The 19,305-nt window shown below is 41.1% G+C and overlaps 1 protein-coding gene across 20 annotated transcripts in view; it reads left to right on the forward strand.

Annotated features, from left to right (window-relative positions):
- Nucleotides 1-19,305, forward strand: part of DIAPH2 (diaphanous related formin 2) — a 503,126-nt gene that overhangs the window by 159,960 nt on the left and 323,861 nt on the right. For all 20 annotated transcript variants that reach the window (XR_014784817.1, XR_014784816.1, XR_014784813.1 and 17 more), the window contains one exon: nucleotides 5,783-6,022. Coding sequence is in view for 10 of the 20 variants with exons in the window: in XM_084813816.1 (XP_084669942.1) it covers nucleotides 5,783-6,022 (240 nt within the window). In the remaining 10 variants the exon portion in view is untranslated. The remainder of the gene's footprint in view (nucleotides 1-5,782; nucleotides 6,023-19,305) is intronic.

Consider the following 19,305-nt stretch of genomic DNA (forward strand, 5'->3'; position numbering starts at 1 on the left):
TTGTTTATTTATACCCAGACCTTAAAAATGTGTTCATGGTATCGTAACTTGACAGAACTATCCTCCTTTAAATAAGAAACTAATCTTAGCACAACCAATTATTTTGTTCCATGTCCTGCCCTTTAGGAAGAATTACCTTGGATTAAGTTGTTCTATTTTTGGCTAGGGGAAGAAATTCCAACACTGTTAGGGGCAAACTACATGTTACATACACCTGTAGGTATTAGACATCCAATGCCTTCTTTTAAAAGGAATACAACTTTTGAGGGGATTATCAAGAGAGAAGAAGGGTGCAGGGGAAGTGAAGGGCACTTTACCATTTTCTCTCCTGCTGTGTCTACACTATAATATTTCATTTCATTTATTACATTTCTATACTGTCTAATAGCCAAAGCTCTCTGGGTGGTTTAAAAATATTTAAAACCTTAAAAATACGGTATTATGCATAGTATAAAAGCATTGAGCTACAGACCTATAAACAGAGCACACACACACACACATATACAAACAATGCCCCATGACCTGATTAAAAACCTGTCATATGCTGCCAAATGCCTGGGAGTAAAGGAAGATCTTAACTTGGTGCCGAAAAGATAACAATGTTGGCACCAGGTGGGACTCACTGGGAGTTGATTCCATAATTGGGGGGCCACCACTGAGAAGGCCCTCTGCCTTCTTTCCACCTTCTGAGCCTTCCCCAGAGGAGGCACCTGGAGGAGGGCCTTAGATGATAAGCATAGTCTATGGGTAGGTTCATACCAGGAGAAGTACGTCATCAAGTATTATGGTCCTGAGTCATGTAAAGCTTTATAAGTCAAAACCAGCACCTTGAGCTGGGTTTGGAAACATAAAGGCAGCCAGTGCAAGTGGACCAAAATTGGTGTTCTATGTTATATATATGTTTGGACCTTCTTGTACCTGTCATCAATCTGGCTGCTGCATTTTGCACAAGCTGCAGCTTCTGAACCATCTTCAAGGACAACCCCATGTAGAGTGCCTTGCAGTAATTTAACTTAGAGGTTACTGGAGTATAGACTAAAGCCAGCTTATCCCTGTCCAGATAGGAGCATAGCTGGGCCACCAACTGAAATTGGTAGAAAACACTTCGTGCCACTGAGGCCACCTGAGCCTCAAGTGACAAAGATCATTCCAGGAGAACCCCCAGTATACAAACCTGCTCCTTCAGGGGGAGTGCAACCCTATCCAGAACAACTCTGAACAACCTCCATCTGGCCAGATGAACCACCCACTAACAGCATCTCGGTCTTGGATGAATTGAGCTTCAGTTTTTTAGCCCTCATCCAGTCTGTTGTCATAGCCAAGCACCAATCTAGCACATCCACAGCCTCTCCTGATGAAGATGAAAAGGAGAAATTGAGCTGTGTGTTATCAGCATATTGATGACATCAGCATACTGATGACAATGCCCTCCAAAACTCTGGTATATCACAGAGCCATGGAAGCTCCACTTCGGAGAGGGTGCTCAGAAGCAATTGTGTCAAATGCCTGGATGGTTTCTGCATTTCATAGATTGAGCAGGGTTTCAGCAAGAGTGCTAGCCATATCTGCTGGACCCCCTCCCTTCCACCCAGAGCCCTATTAATGATGATGATGAAGAAAATACTACTACTATAACAACAGCTACTAATATAGAGAGCCATAAATATCATAGCTTTTCCCCGTGTTGGGTTTTGCTTGTATATTTTAAAGGCAGTTTATCCATAAGATTTCATTTTACATAGATGTGGAGGAAGAAAATTGTATGCAGTCTGCTGTTAAGATCAGTTTTCTGTGTACTGAATGTATGCGCACTTAGAGCTCTCTGCAAAATGCAGCTTCCTGAAGCATGCATATGTGTCAATATAGGTCAATATAGTGTCAATATGGGTGTGTACACTCCAAGTACATAACTATACACATGGCATACACTTTTCCATATACACATATAAGTAATGTACTCTTTGTCAGACAGCCCTGTAAGAGAGAGAAGTCCATTCTGTACACAAACATTTGACATTGGAAGATTAGATTCTGCTTAAAAAGTCCATTTAACATGGTTATGGAGATATCCCCATTCAGGTAACAATTATAGATAATAGTTTGGCTAAAAGTACTCTTATTTATAATAATCTCGATACTGCTATTAAGAAGAACAGGTTAAGAAGCAGAGGATGATTGAAAGGCTACCTTCTCTTTGAAGTTTTTATTTTCAGAATGTGTATACTCTTTGCATATACAAATTAGGTAAGTTAATTATTAATATAAGGTTTTAATTGGATAATCAATATACCCATCAAACCTAATAAAGGTCAGAATTAGATGTTCAGAATTCATTTAGAAAAGTCACAGTTTGTAATTAGGTTCCTTATTATAACAGACTAATTAGCTTAATATTCTTATTTGTGCATGAAAATTGGAGCATCACATTTTCATTTAGATGAAGCATTAAGATGAATTATATATTCAAATTAAGTACAGTTTTTGGAGGATCAAATGAAGTTTTGCATCTCATGCAAGAAAGATGTAATTTAATGATCAATAGCAAAGAGAAGTTGCCATCCTTTGCTGCCACAGTGTGCTGTCATATGTCTTAGAGATGAAAAACCAACCTGTTATTCTTAAAGCAAAACTGTTTCTGGTGAATCAGTGTGTGATATGTATATGTCAGTTACAGACTTCATCTGATATTACTTTCGAAACAACTCATGTAATCATCTTTCCGAACATCTTTTTTTTTTTTAAATAACAACAACTTTAAGTGGACCATTGCTATTTAGCATTTTTTATTTTATTATAGCATTTAAATATTTTATTTAGCACAGAGAGTGCATCAGGAGTTGTCATAATTGCATTGTGTAATAAGATGTGCTTATGTAGTAATATGAAAGTAGCAACTTTCTTTTGATAGACATAGCCATCAAAACCAAATCATTCCTGCCATAACATAGTGAATAAAATACAAATACCACATCAGCTCCAATCCATGTTGAGAAAAGGAAATAAAGTTGTAGAGGCATTACTGATAACTCCTGGATCAAAGTTTTGCAGATCTCCTCAAATGATAGAAAGAATTTGACTAGTTGAAAGCCTAAGATCACTGTTTTGTGATTCTCTGGTTTGTATGGAAAAGAATGCAACAGTCAAAGCCAATAAGGTGTAGTGGTTATTTAATCAACAATTCCTGACACATTTTGCTGATTTTCCTCATAGGAATTTACAAGAACACATTGTCCACAAATGTACAGTTTAACCATCACACACACACATACACACACACACGTGCGCGCGCGCACCCCCCCCCCCTCAAACAGTAACTATGAAGATATTTTGTGTGCTATATTTTCTCTGGGTTTTGATGTAGCCACCTATTTTTCTGGTGTCTGGTTGGTACTGCAGAACAAAAGCAAGCAAGAAGAAAATTGGTTGGATATGTTCAAGTCTAAAATGTTAGAAGCAAACTTTTGAAATATTCAGAACCCTCGTTAATCTGGGACACAGCTTGGACAAGTTAGGTTTTCTCAGTCTGGCTATGAACTCTGTTGTACATCAAACACCTTTAGACAACTTAATTACAGTAGGTTTTCACTTCATGTTGACTGAGAAATTAAAGCCCTTGGGGGAGAAAAGTAGTTGTCTGAATCTACTATCTTTTTGGGGCTGGGGGTGGAGGGGAAGGTCTGATTATTTTGGATGGTGAGAGGAGAACAACACTGTTTGGAAATCTTATAAGTAGCAAAAGCATAAATCTGTAAGAAACTCTGTAGGGAAATAAGGTACTTGTAACAGCTTTCAAAAGCTGTCATTAATCCCTCATTTTAATATAGTGTAGGATCAACTCAAAATAATGAAATTCCCTTGGTAGTGTTTTGATGGACAGTGACCTCATAATACAAATAAACCCTTGCATAATATGCAGTTGTGGTCAGTATCCCATAGCACTTTATGTAATGAATCATAAAATCAAAATGTAAAGCATCTGAAATGCAGCTGACAACTGTCACTAGTTTCAGTCAAATGGTTTTAGGTGCTTACATAGCTTAGTCTGGATATAATGCTATTGTGACACTAGAAGTTTTTAATAATTGTATCTGCCTGTGCCATTATTTGTGCACACCCAGTAACTATTACATTCCTACCAATCCATAGTGCTTGGCTGTGCAGTAACTTAAACATATATATAATGGATTCAACACCTTTCTTCTTTTTCTTTCCTAAACTAGTATGAGTGAAATAATATTCCTCCTGTGATCCAGATCACAAGAGACTTGTTTCTTCTGGTTTTCTACTTTTATTTAGTTGTTGTTGTTGCTGTTGTCGTTGTTGTCATCATCGTCATTGTTTTAAAAAGAATCCAAATGGTGTATCCTTGGAAAACTGTCACCTCAAATTATCATGGTGAAAGTGTTGAATGCGATAATCTGTCATAAATTGCAAAGTTAGCTTGTAACAGTGATGTGCACACACAGTGCAACTTGAAGTTTTTCTGTTGCAAAACTTGGGCTGCTATTGCATTGAAAACAGAATGGCTATCCTCCCAGTTCTTTTCTCGTGAGGTGTCCATGGTGGAAAATGAAAGAATTATTGAAGTAGGAATTGGAAACCCATGGCACCTGGGTTTAATCCAGGCCCCTGGATGGTGGGGCTTGGTGTACAAGTTGCCTGTCAGAGTTTCTTCTCTTTCCTTCCCCTTCTATAAACAGCAAGTTTTGGATAGCAGAGATGTTTGAAGAGAGCAAGAGGCATGTAGTCTCTGCATTAGAGAGCAGGAAAAGGGAACTATAGATACATTGTTCAGTGATTTGCAGGCAGGTAGGGGGTAGGGTTCCAACAGTAATAAAGCTTTGCGATAGACACTGTACTATGATTATATCAAAGTAAGAGATCCTGACTGCAGGCTTACAGTTTAAAAAGACAACACTATGAGAAAAGGAGAAAAAGTGAGGAAGGAGGAGAGATTAGAGGTCAAAGGCTTGGAGGAAGAGTTGTTTTCAGTACTTGCTTAAGTTGCTGAAGATAGGGAAATAAGGTGTGAACAGAGAAGGGATATATTTTCTGAAAGAGGAAACGTCTTCAGAATTAGTACATAGTATGTGTATGTGTGGCAATATTCCAGGTTCATAATTCTTACTTGAGTGCTAAAACTATTGTGTGTCAGCAGTACAGAAAGATGTGCTTCTACCAGTCGTAGTGAGCCAAAGTAGGATGGTTCGTTTAAGTTATTGAAATAGGATGCATATATGCAGGTGGCATATGTCTGGTTCTTTTAAAAAAATGTGGAGGTGTTGCAGGTCAGATGACAGCTTTGCAAAATGAAAAATGCTGTCAAGCTTATCAAGTTGTAAGAACCGATAGGTTTCATAGGGAATTATTTAGGAAGAGGAGGAGAGGAAAAATGTAATGGATCAAGAAAAGTTTTTAAACATGTCTGGTGGGTGGTGTGTTTTTTTTTCCTCCTTCTCTTCCTTCCTCCGCCACCCCATGCCTTTTTACAAACTTCTTTTGAAAGTGCTTTTAGTTTCAAAAGTGATTTGGAGAGCTGCTATTAAAGAAATTCAAATCCAAAGTCCACCTGGGCACACACAATTGGTTGCATATTTCCTTTGATTCTGGCCTTTGCAAAGCTGAATGCCACAGTGTTGTGGAAAAATAGGTACTTTATTTTATATGTTTGTGAATACTATCAATATGGAAAAAGAAATTATAATACAAAAATAAAATTGAAATACTATTGTTATGCTGTATTGCATGAAAAGTATATTTCAAGCTGTGTCCTACCTTGCAGATGAGCTCGGTGAAAATGTTACGGCCTCGCCTTAACGGCATCCTTTTCAAGCTTACATTTGAAGAGCACATAAACAATATCAAGCCTGGCATCATGGCAGTAACGATAGCCTGTGAAGAGCTGAAGAAGAGTGAAAGCTTTAGCAGACTGTTGGAACTTGTGCTGCTAATCGGAAACTACATGAATTCTGGCTCAAGAAATGCCCAGTCATTGGGCTTTAATATTAGCTTTCTTTGCAAGGTAAGCCTAAAGTGTATAAAGATACATTATTATAGTACTAATGCATCCTTCTGGGGACATTTGGGGACATTTCAGATGCAGGCTGAAGTGGATTTGTGTTGCCAAGGCTACCTTTAAAGTTGGGTCTGGTTCCTCAAGTAATATCCATACCAGGCTTCCCCAACCCACTGCCCTCCACATGTGTTGGGCTACAATTCCCATGATTGCCTATACTGTCTGAGGATGATGGGCCATGGCTGGGGACAATGTGAGTTGTAGTCCAGCATGTCTAAAGGGCATCAACTTGGGGAAGGCTGATCTATATTGTGATATTTCTTGACAGATATTTACCTGGGAATAATAGTTTATTTTATTTTATTACCCAAATTTACCTTGATACCTTTCCACAACTGTATCAAAGCGGTGAACATTAAAATGCAATGGCATCAAAACAACAATAAATATAACAATAAAACACACAATACAAAATTAACCAACAGTAAAACTGCACACTCAACTGTGCTACAAACCATAGCTGGTTGGGTCACACTTCAGGGAACATCTGTGTGAAGAGATGAGTTTTAAGAAGACATCTAAATTTCAGAACTGTGGGGAACAATTAAGACAGTTTACTTTAACGATATGATGTCACCTAATACTTCTTTCCTCTTACGCGGGTGACCCACTTATGTGAATAATGTGATGTAAGACAGGAGGTCACAGATTTCCACTGGGGAAACTTCACATGCTCTAAATGTATTTAATGAATATGAGGAACCACAACATCTTAGATCTGTCACACCACTTACTACTGTAGATCAGGGGTGGGTGGATGGTAGATCTCCAGATGTTTGGACTTCATCTCCAAGAAGCCCCTGCCAGCATGGCCAATGCACAGGAAGGCTGGGAGTTGAAGTCCAAAACATTGAGAGATATACTTTCTGTCCACTCCTGCTGTAGGTCAGGGGTGTGTGTGTGAGGAAAAAAAAGGGGGACAATACTAAGTACTTTGTTCTTGATGTGGTACACTGTGAGTACTGAAGGAGAAACACCTAAATTTCATTGAACATTATCCAATAGAGTTGCGACGGAAACATCATGTTGAAGTTGTTTTACATATATGTTCCTTTGTGTATATTGTGTGCTCATGTGTTTTTTATGTAAATGGTTTTTAATCTCTGTACATTGTATTTTTAATGTTTTTAATCTTTGTAAACCGCCCAGAGGCCTCCTGCTATTGGGTGGTATAGAAATGTAATAAATCATCATCATCGTCTTCCTGTGTGGCAACAACAGAATTAATAATAGCTCTAATACTGATTGGAAATTTACAGAGTTCTCTTAAATACAAATGAAATATACTTTGTATTACAGGTGAAGTAGTCTGCTCAAAATATTTTGCACAAATAATTGTGGAATCAAGATGTGGGGGTGAAGACAATAATTCTCAGAATATTTTTCTGAGTTTAATTATTTCCATTATATAATACATGAAAAACATGGTTAATTATAATCACTTCATGTGTCTGGGTTGTGTTTTGATTTAAAAGCAGCAACAACAGCGAACCTCACTGGGGGGGAAGGAATGGATTAAAACATAATTTGGAAGCACAAGTTATGAAAATGGTTACCATTTAAATCTTTTGTATTACCCAGAGATGCAACTTGGTTTATGACCCCCCACTCCCTAGTTTGGCAGCTCATACTGTTATAGATCCTGCCTTAATTCAGCTGCTTTTGAGAAACTGTATTAGCCCTCTGTGCTGATACAGGTCACTGCAATGACTCAGGTGTCTGCTAGAAGCCAAACTTTTATTATGAGGCTTACTCGAGATCCTAAGGGGGATCAAATTCCTTTCTGAGACCTCAGCAACCATCCCTGAAATATTTGAAGGAATAAAACAAACAACTTAGGGAGCAATCCTATGGCCGCTAGACAGTGGCTAGACAGCCATAGGATATGTTGTTTTCTGGGAACCGACCTCCCCCGACTTCCGTGCTGCCTTGGAAGCAGCGCAGAACATCCCCATCTTCCATGCTCACAAGAGGAGAGCGGAGCAGCCAGAAAGAGGCGTGGCTGGGGGTGCTCCGGGGCGGGGAGAGTGTAACTGCCTGTACGACACGATCCTATGTGTCGTACAGCAACCTCCTTCCCCACTCTGTCCTCCCATGGCTAGACAGCCGCGATCGGCTGTCTCGCTGAAAAAGCAGGGCAGGGGAAGTGTGGAGGGAGTGATCCCCTCTGTGCTTCTCCTGCCCTGCTTTGGATAAGCGGTTGCCTCTGGAAGCGGCCGCCTATCTAGATAGGATTGCTGCCTCAGTTATCGAAGTATTCCCTTGGCATTTTAACCATACTTGCTTGTGTAAACTGGTTCCTTTGGAATGCAAGAACAAATCATTCATAAATATTAATTTCGCAGAAGGAATGTTACAGCAACTTCCTATATTTGGGCCCTTTTTTCTGCTTGTCAAATAAGCATTCTTGTGTACATCAGACATGCAGCAAAACCTTTCCACCCAAAGGTTTTTGCCAACCAAGTAAAATTAAAATATTTTGGGAAATGCAGTTCTGTTGAAATAGTTGTTTTAAAGTGAATGGGAGAGATAAAGGTTCCTATATATCAAATAGGGTTTCCACTGAACAGTGAGAACACTGTCTAGAGATAAAACAGTGTTTTAAGCAGTGACACTTGACATTTGATTGTGGGAAGTAAATATATCCATATATCTGTGCTCTTGTATGTTGGATTTGATTGAAATTTGATTTTATTGTTTTAATATTACCATTCAAAGCTGCCTTGGGGACTGTAAAGTTGAAATGCAGGATGTACAGTCTTTAAATAATAATTGCAGACTCCCGATAAGTGAATCACAGTCTTTGTTTGAGCTCCTTCTTTATCCACTTATATTGTAAATGCATAAAGTAAGGTCAGTGGATCTTGCTTTTGGAGAGACCAGTGAGCTTTAGCAATCATCTAAGGATTCAGATAAGAACAATTCATTCTCTCTCTCTCTCTCTCTCTCTCTCTGAAAGACAGCTACATTATTTCAATGGTAGTCTGTGCTTATGTTGACCTAGGCTGAATCTATACATAGCAGTTTTACCATGGTCATACTGCAGTGATAACTATTGGTTCCCTTTGGTGTCATGTTCACCAGTAGTTATTATTGCAGTATGATAATGGTCAAACTGCTAAGTGTAGATAGAGCCCTGGTTCGCACAACATGACAACCCACCATGGCTTATTACCCATGGTGGCCTGCCTTCATGTCTGAACCTGGTGCAGTGTCCGTAGGGTGGCTTATTTTTCAAGAATAAACCACCCCGAGGACCCGTGGCTTGTTGTTGGGTTGTTCAGGGTGGCTTGTCATGATGTCTGAAACCAGCAGGGTGGGTTCTACATGGGTTCTTTGAAAGGGCTACAGAGGCACTCGGCAAGAGCAGTGAAAAACCTGACTGCTCCTCTGAGTGGCCTTCATTTCTCCAGCTCCCTCCTTGTCAAGCTCGGTGCTTCATTTGACAGCAACTGCCTTTATCCCCTTGTGAGTCAAGTTAGCTATGTGTATAAGTGTGATTGACTTGTATGTCGGTAAGTGTGCACACATACTCCAATTCGGGACCATGGCAATTCAGGAGGGGGGAATTTAAGCTTCCGCCTTTATATTCTCATGCCAAAATCCCTATTGGGAATTGCTAAAAAAAAAGAAAAGAAAAAAAGGTCTGTTTTTTTTCCTTTTTTTAGCCATTCCCCGTTGGCCGGGTGTGTGTGTTTCAGCATGAAAACAGGAAGGGGGGAAGTTTAAATCTCCTCCTCCCGAATTGCCATGATCTTTAATTGGGGGCACACATGTTTACCTAGAGATACGTCAATCATGCATACATGCATAGTTGTGCTAGGATGAGGAACAGCCTTCAAGGAGCAGCCCAGGAGGCTATTTAAAAGTGTTAAGAAAGAAAATAAAACAAACCCCTTAGCCATCTCATTCTAAAAAGTAATGTAAGCCTTCTCCACTCTGAAGATATGGCATAAGTAGGTCAATGCAGGTGTTTCACCAGGCCAAAAAAAGTGGGAAAAGGGGAGAGAATCTCCTCACAGCAGGAGTATAGAGTTGTGCTGCAAAGGCCCCTGGAATACATGCAAGGAGCAGGCAGGAGGAGTAAGCCACAACCAGCCTTGGAGAGGCCAATCATCTGTCAGTGCCATCATGGATTAGTGACTGAATCACCAACCCATGGTGGCTTGTTGTCAGGGTGGCTTATGATGACGTATGAACCAGCCTGTTGTGTATTCACAAAGTTTTATTTATCAAATGCATTTTATAATGTTGTTGTTGTTGTTGTTGTTGTTGTTGTTCAGTCGTTCAGTCGTGTCCGACTCTTCGTGACCCCATGGACCGTAGCACGCCAGGCCTTCCTGTCCTGCGCTCTCTCCCGGAGTGTGCTCAAGTCCATATTCATTGCATCGGTGATGCTATCTAGCCATCTCATCCTCTGCTGTCCCCTTCTCCTTTTGCCTTCAGTCTTTCCCAGCATCAGGGTCTTTTCCAGAGAGTTTTCTCTTCACATTAGGTGGCCAAAATATTTGCGCTTCAGCTTCAGTATCTGTCCTTCCAATGAGCACTCAGGGTTGATTTCCTTTAGGATGGACTGATTTGACCTCCTTGCAGTCCAGGGGACTCATAAGAGTCTTCTCCAGCACCACAGTTCGAAAGCATCAATTCTTCGGCGCTCAGCCTTCCTTATAGTCCAGCTCTCACAGCCATACATTACTACTGGGAAAACCATAGCTTTGATTAGATGGACCTTTGTCGGCAAGGTGATGTCTCTGCTTCTTACTATGCTGTCTAGGTTGGCCATAGCTTTCCTCCCAAGGAGCAAGCGTCTTTTAATTTCATGGCTACAGTCATCGTCTGCGGTGATCTTGGAGCCCAAGAAAATAAAATCTGTCACTGCTTCCATTTCTTCCCCTTCTATATGCCAGGAAGTAATGGGGCCAGATGCCATGATCTTAGTTTTTTTAATGTTGAGTTTCAAACCAGCTTTTGCACTCTCCTCTTTCACCCTCAACAAGAGGCTCTTGAGATCCTCTTCACTTTCTGCCATTAGGGTGGTATCGTCTGCATATCGGAGGTTGTTGATAATTCTCCCAGCAATCTTAATTCCGACCTGTGATTCATCCAACCCGGCATTTCTCATGATGTACTCTGCATATAAGTTAAATAAGCAGGGTGACAATATGCAGCCTTGTCGTACTCCTTTCCCAATTTTGAACCACTCGGTTGTTCCATGTCTGGTTCTTACTGTTGCTTCTTGACCCTCGTACAGGTTTCTCAGGAGACAGGTAAGGTGGTCTGGTACTCCCATCTCTTTCAGAATTTGCCACAGTTTGTTGTGATCCACACAATCAAAGGCTTTAGCGTAGTCAATGAAGCAGAAATAGACGTTTTTCTGGAATTCTCTTGCTTTCTCCATGATGCAGCGAATGTTGGTGATTTGATCTCTAGTTCCTCTGCCTCTTCGAAACCCAGCTTGTACTTCCGGTAGTTCTCGGTTCGCATACTGCTGAAGCCTAGCTTGTAGGATTTTGAGCATCACCTTGCTGGCATGTGAAATGAGCGCAATTGTGCGGTAGTTTGAACACTCTTTGGCGTTGCCCTTCTTTGGAATTGGAATGTAAACTGACCTTTTCCAGTCTTGCGGCCATTGTTGAGTATTCCAAATTTGTTGGCATATTGAATGCAGCACTTGAACAGCATCATCTTTTAGGATTTTAAATAGCTCAGCTGGAATACTGTCATCTCCACTAGCGTTGTTGTTAGTAATGCTTCCTAAAGCCCACTTGACTGCACTTTCTAGGATGTCCGACTCAAGTTCAGTGACCACACTATCATGGCTATCAGGGACATTCAGATCTTTCCTGTATAGTTCTTCTGTGTATTCCTTCCACCTCTTCTTAATCTCATCTGCTTCTGTTAGGTCCCTGCCTTCTTTGTCCTTTATCATGCCAGTCTTTGCACAAAACGTTCCCTTGAGATCTCTGATTTTCTTGAAGAGATCTCTATTCTTTCCCATTCTGTTGTTTTCCTCGATTTCTTTGCATTGTTCATTTAAGAAGGCCTTCTTGTCTCTCCTTGCTATTCTCTGGAACTCTGCATTCAGTTGGATATATCTTCCCCTTTCTCCCTTGCTTTTCGCTTCCCTTCTTTCCTCAGCTACTTGTAAAGCCTCATCAGACAGCCACTTGGCGTTCTTGCTTTTCTTTTTCTTTGGAATGGATTTTGTTGCTGCCTCCTGAACTTTGTTGCTGGGATATGATTTTGTTGCTGGGATATGATTTAGGTCATACCTGAATGCTTTAGTGGTTTTCCCTACGTTCTTCAATTTAAGCCGAAATTTTGCAAGAAGAAGCTCATGATCTGAGCCACAGTCAGCTCCAGGTCTTGTTTTTACTGACTGTATAGAGCTTCTCCATCTTTGGCTGCAAAGGACATAATCAATCTGATTTCGATATTGACCATCTGGTGATGTCCATGTGTAGAGTCGTCTCTTGTGCTGTTGGAAAAGAGTGTTTGCTATGATCAGCGTGTTCTCTTGGCAAAACTCTATTAGCCTTTGTCCTGCTTCATTTTGTACACCAAGGCCATGCTTGCCTGTTATCCCGGTGATTTCTTGACTTCCTACTTTAGCATTCCAATCCCCTATGATGAAGAGGACATCTTTTTTTGGTGTTAGTTCTAGAAGGTGTTGTAGGTCTTCATAGAACCCATCAACCTCAGCTTCTTCGGCCTCAGTGGTTGGGGCATAGACTTGAATTACTGTGATGTTGAATGGTTTGCCTTGGATTCATACTGAGATCATTCTATCGTTTTTAAGATTGTACCCCAGTACTGCTTTTCCCACCCTTTTGTTGACTATGAGTGCTACTCCATTTCTTCTAAGGGATTGTTGCCCATAATAGTAGATATGATGGTCACCTGAATTAAATTCGCCCATGCCTGTCCATTTTAGTTGGCTGATTCCCAAGATGTCGATGTTCAATCTTGCCATCTCATGTTTGACCACCTCCAACTTACCTTGATTCATTGATCTTACATTCCAGGTTCCTAAACAATATTGTTCTTTACAGCATCAGATTTTCTTTTCACCACCAGACACATCCACAGCTGAGTGTCCTTTCGGCTTTGGCCCAGCTGCTTCACTCTTTCTGGTGCTACTTGGAAATACCCTCTGCTCTTCCCCAGTAGTATATTGGACACCTTCCGACCTGAGGGGCTCATCTTCCGGCGTCATCTCTTTTAGCCTTGTGATACGTTCCATGGGGTTTTCTTGGCAAGAATACTGGAGTGGGTTGCCATTTCCTTCTCCAGTGGACCACATTTTGTCAGAACTCTCTGCCATGACCTGTCCGTCTTGGGTGGCCCTGCACGGCATAGCTTATGGCTTCACTGAGTTACACAAACCCTTCGCCACAACAAGGCAGTGATCCATGAAGGGGAGCCATACATTGCTACTGGGAAAACCATAGCTTTGATTTTACGGACCTTTGTTGGCAAGGTGATGTCTCTGCTTCTTACTATGCTGTCTAGGTTTGCCATCGCTTTCCTCCCAAGGAGCAAGCGTCTTTTAATTTCATGGCTACAGTCACCTTCTGTGGTGATCTTAGAGCCCAAGAAAATAAAAGCTGTCACTGCTTCCATTTCTTCCCCTTCTATATGCCAGGAAGTGATAGGGTTGATAATTCTCCCAGCAATCTTAATTCCGACCTGTGATTCATCCAACCCAGCGTTTCTCATGATGTACTCTGCATATAAATTAAATAAGCAGGGCAACAATATATATACAGTATACAGCCTTGTCATACTCCTTTCCCAATTTTGAACCAATCGGTTGTTCCATGTCCGGTTCTTACAGGTGCTTCTTGCCCCTCGTACAGGTTTCTCAGGAGACAGATAAGGTGGTCTGGTACTCCCATCTGTTTAAGAATTCGCCACAGTTTGTTGTGATCCACACAATCAAAGGCTTTAGCGTAGTCAATGAAGCAGAAATAGACATTTTTCTGGAATTCTCTTGCTTTCTCCATGATCCAGCGAATGTTGGCGATTTGATCTCTAGTTCCTCTGCCTCTTCGAAACCCAGCTTGTACTTCCGGTAGTTCTTGGTTCACATGCTGCTGAAGCCTATCTTGTAGGATTTTGAGCATAACCTTGCTGGCATGTGAAATGAGCACAATTGTACGGTAGTTTGAACACTCTTTGGCATTGCCCTTCTTTGGAATTGGAATGTAAACTGACCTTTTCCAGTCCTGTGGCCACTGTTGAGTGTTCCAGATTTGTTGGCATATTGAGTACAGCACTTTAACAGCATCATCTTTTTGGATCTTTAATAGCTCAGCTGGAATACTGTCATCTCCGCTAGCTTTGTTGTTAGTAATGCTTCCTAAGGCCCACTTGACTTCACTTTCTAGGATTTTCTGCTCAAGTTCAGTCACCGCACTATCATGGCTATCAGGGACATTCAGATGTTTCCTTTTATAAGTTCTTCTGTGTATTCTTTCCACCTCTTCTTAATCTCATCTGCTTCTGTTAGGTCCCTGCCTTCTTTGTCCTTTATCTCTGATATCTCTGATTTTCTTGAAGAGATCTCTAGTCTTTCCCATTCTATTGTTTTCTTCGATTTCTTTGCATTGTTCATTTAAGAAGGCCTTCTTGTCTCTCCTTGCTATTCTCTGGAAATCTGCATTCAGTTGGATATATCTTCCCCTTTCTCTCTTGCTTTTCACTTCCCTTCTTTCATCAGCTACTCATAAAGCCTCCTCAAACAGCCACTTTGCTTTCTTGCATTTCTTTTTCTTTGGGATGGATTTAATTGTTGCCTCCTGAACCATGTTACAGATCTCCGTCCATCGTTCCTCAGGCACTCTGTCTATCAGGTCTAATCCCTGAAATCTATTCGTCACCTCCACTGTATATTCATAAGGGATATGATTTAGGTCATACCTGACTGGTTTAGTAGTTTTCCCTACGTTCTTCAATTCAAGCCGAAATTTTGCAATAAGAAGCTCATGATCTGAGCCACAGTCAGCTCCAGGTCTTGTTTTTACTGACTGTATAGAGCTTCTCCATCTTTGGCTGCAAAGGACATAATCAATCTGATTTCGATATTGACCATCTGGTGATGGAGTCACCTCTTGTGCTGTTGGAAAAGAGTGTTTGCTGTGATCAGCGTGTTCTCTTGGCAAAACTCTATTAGCCTTTGTGCTGCTTCATTTTGTACACCAAGGCCATGTTTGCCTGTTATCCCGGTGATTTCTTGACTTCCTACTTTAGCATTCCAATCCCCTATGATGAAGAGGACATCTTTTTTTGGTGTTAGTTCTAGAAGGTGTTGTAGGTCTTCATAGAACCCATCAACCTCAGCTTCTTCGGCCTCAGTGGTTGGGGCATAGACTTGAATTACTGTGATGTTGAATGGTTTGCCTTGGATTCGTACTGAGATCATTCTATCATTTTTGAGATTGTACCCCAGTACTGCTTTTCCCACCCTTTTGTTGACTATGAGTGCTACTCCATTTCTCTTAAGGGATTCTTGCCCACAGTAGTAGATATAATGGTCACCTGAATTAAACTTGCCAATGCTTGTCCATTTTAGTTGGCTGATTCCCAAGATGTCGATGTTCAATCTCGCCATCTCATGTTTGACCACCTCCAGCTTGCCTTGATTCACTGATCTGACATTCCAGGTTCCTAAACAATATTGTTCTTTACAGCATCGGATTTTCTTTTCACCACCAGACACATCCACAGCTGAGTGTCCTTTCGGCTTTGGCCCAGCTGCTTCACTCTTTCTGGTGCTACTTGGAAATTGCCTCTGCTCTTCCCCAGTAGTATATTGGACACCTTCTGACCTGAGGGGCTCATCTTCCGGCATCATATCTTTTACCCTTGTGATATGTTCCATGGGGTTTTCTTGGCAAGAATACTGGAGTGGGTTGTCATTTCCTTCTCCAGTGGACCACATTTTGTCAGAACTCTCTGCCATGACCTGTCCGTCTTGGGTGGCCCTGCATGGCATAGCTTATCGCTTCACTGAGTTACGCAAGCCCTTCGCTACAACAAGGCAGTGATCCATGAAGGGGACATTTTGTAATAAGGCTAATTAAAAAGTCACAGCTCATAATCACTGAGATTTTTTTTTAATATAAACATCTGAATATAATTGTCAAATGATTAATATTAATAATAATCTCCAGCTTTTTCTCCCCCCACCTGTCCCTTTTGAATTCCATGTTACGGAACCAACAAGTGGTACTCTTATACTTTTTAAGGGTAAAAATCCCTACTTCTTTGTGGCCAACTACTGTATACAAATGGCTTGCCACATGGGTTGCATTGAAATCAGCAACCACAATACTGCTTGTTTGTGCAAATCTAGCCTTAGACATTTCTAGTCATGGAGCACTAGGGAAGGCCATCATTCAGTGGCAGTTGTAGAAATACATCCAGGAAATCATGTATTAAACCTGTCTAATTTTAGCTACAAAACTAATGTCTTTATGTTGATTGCAAATCCTTAAAAATGCATTATCTTTCCGGATGTTATATTGCAGCATGTGGCATTATTGGAGAAAGCAATGATTTGTAAACAACCCTTGGCAGAGAGCACAGAACTTAATTTTGCTTAAATAAAGGAGATCTGCATTAGAATTCATGTACTGTATCGAGGCTGGCAAGCAGGAGCAGTAGTTTTGATATATGCAGTGAAGCATTCATGATTGTTGATTTACTGAACAGTTAATGTTTATCCAAATATGATACAGAAAGAAGCAATGTTTGAATGAAAGAAAAAAAAACGCATTCACAGTCGGGAGCTTAGCAGATCTTGTTGGTAGCTTCAAAAAGTACATAGTTGAACTGATTAGGTACTGTTGAGCCCTTCCATAACTTATGCTTTCTTAATAGTTTTTCACTCTAACTCATGCTGGTGTGTTTTACACACACACACACACACACACACACGGAGAGGGGGGATCTGGGGACAGGCCACTAAGTTTATGTCTAGTTGCAGAACATCTAAATAGCCATCAGAGTATAGCTTGGTGCTCATGTAAACACCTCATCATGGTTAGGAAATCAGAAGTGTGCCGTGGTCTCATACACTTTATTCTTTCTTCCATCTGTGCAAATCCTGCCTTTCCCTTTTCAGATCCCACCATGGTGCATCATTGCATCTGCACTTATATTAATGGTAATCCTGCTTAGCTCTGAAGTCGAGCATGTAAATGTGTTACACACTCTTGTTGACAATTGTGGTTTGAAGGTAACTTTGGTTAGTGCACTCAGAGCAGACCGTGGTTAGGAGGTCAGGACCCCCCTCCCATTATGTTATCTGTAAATCTCAGTGAAACTGAGACATACTAGTATATGAAGTACAAGTGTTCAGAGGTTTTCTTGGCCAGTTAGTATTCTACTGAAGGCATTTGAGCTGCTTTTTTGTTGTTTATTCGGTCAGTTGCTTCCGACTCTTCATGACATCATGGACCAGCCCACGCCAGAGCTTCCTGTCAGTCGTCGCCACTCCCAGCTCCCCCAAGGTCGAGTCCGTCACCTCCAGAATATCATCCATCCATCTTGCCCTTGGTCGGCCCCTCTTCCTTTTGCCTTCCACTTTCCCTAGCATCAGCATCTTCTCCAGGGTATCCTGTCTTCTCATTATGTGGCCAGAGTACTTCAGTTTTGCCTCTAAGATCATTCCCTCCAGTGAGCAGTCTGGCTTTCTTTCCTGGAGTATGGACTGGTTTGATGTTCTTGCAGTCCAAGGCACTCTCAGAATTTTCCTCCAGAAACACAGTTCAAAAGCATCTATCTTCCTTCGCTCAGCCTTCCTTATGGTCCAGCTCTCGCAGCCAGAGGTTACTACGGGGAATACCATTGCTTTAACTATGCGGACCTTTGTTGTCAGTGTGATGTCTGTGCTCTTCACTATTTTATCAAGATTTGTCATTGCTCTCCTCCCAAGAAGTAAACGTCTTCTGATTTCCTGGCTGCAGTCAGCATCTGCAGTAATCTTTGCACCTAGAAAGACAAAGTCTGTCACTGCCTCCACGTTTTCTCCCTCTATTTTCCAGTTCTCAATCAAGCTGGTTGCCATAATCTTGGGTGTTTTTAGGTTTAACTGCAACCCAGCTTTTGCACTTTCTTCTTTCACCTTCGTCATGAGGTTCCTCAGGTCCTCCTCACTTTCAGCCATCAAAGTGTCATCATCTGCATATCGGAGATTGTTCATGTTTCTTCCAGCGATTTTAACTCCAGCCTTGGCTTCGTCAAGCCCAGCATGTTGCATGATGTGTTCTGCGTACAGGTTGAATAGGTAGGGTGAGAGTATACAACCCTGCCGTACTCCTTTCCCAATCTTAAACCAGTCCGTTGATCCTTGGTCTGTTCTTACCATTGCTACTTGGTCATTATACAGATTCCTCAGGAGGCAGACAAGATGACTTGGTATCCCCATCCCACCAAGAACTTGCCACAATTTGTTATGATCCACACAGTCAAAGGCTTTGGAATAGTCAATAAAACAGGAATAGATGTTTTTCTGAAACTCCCTGGCTTTCTCCATTATCCAGCAGATATTGGCAATTTGGTCTCTAGTTCCTCTGCCTTTTCTAAGCCCAGCTTGTACATCTGGCAGTTCTCTTTCCATGAATTGCTGGAGTCTACCTTGCAAGATCTTGAGCATTACTTTACTGGCATGTGAAATAAGTGCCACTGTTTGATAGTTTGAACATTCTTTGGTGCTTCCCTTTTTTTGGTATGGGGATATAAGTTGATTTTTTCCAATCTGTTGGCCATTCTTGTGTTTTCCAAATTTGCTGGCATATGGTATGCATCACCTTGACGGCATCATCTTGCAAGATTTTAAACAGTTCAGCTGGGATACTGTCATCTCCTGCTGCCTTGTTATTAGCAATCCTTCTTAAGGCCCATTCAACCTCTTCAGGATGTCTGGCTCTAGCTCACTGACCACACTGTCAAATCTACCCCCGATATTATTATCCTTCCTATACAGATCATCCGTATATTCTTGCCACCTTTTCTTGATCTCTTCTGCTTCTGTTAGGTCCTTGCCATCTTTGTTTTTGATCATACCCATTTTTGCCTGGAATTTATCTCCGATGTTTCTAATTTTCTGGAAGAGGTCTCTTGTCCTTCCTATTTTATCTTCTTCCACTTCCGTGCATTGCTTGTTTAAAAATAATTCCTTATCTTTTCTGGCTAACCTCTGGAATTTTGCATTTAATTGGGCA

This window comes from Heloderma suspectum, chromosome 9, assembly GCF_057233095.1.
Source record: "Heloderma suspectum isolate Gila_16-S chromosome 9, 16-S_ref, whole genome shotgun sequence".
Classification (NCBI taxonomy): domain Eukaryota; kingdom Metazoa; phylum Chordata; class Lepidosauria; order Squamata; family Helodermatidae; genus Heloderma; species Heloderma suspectum.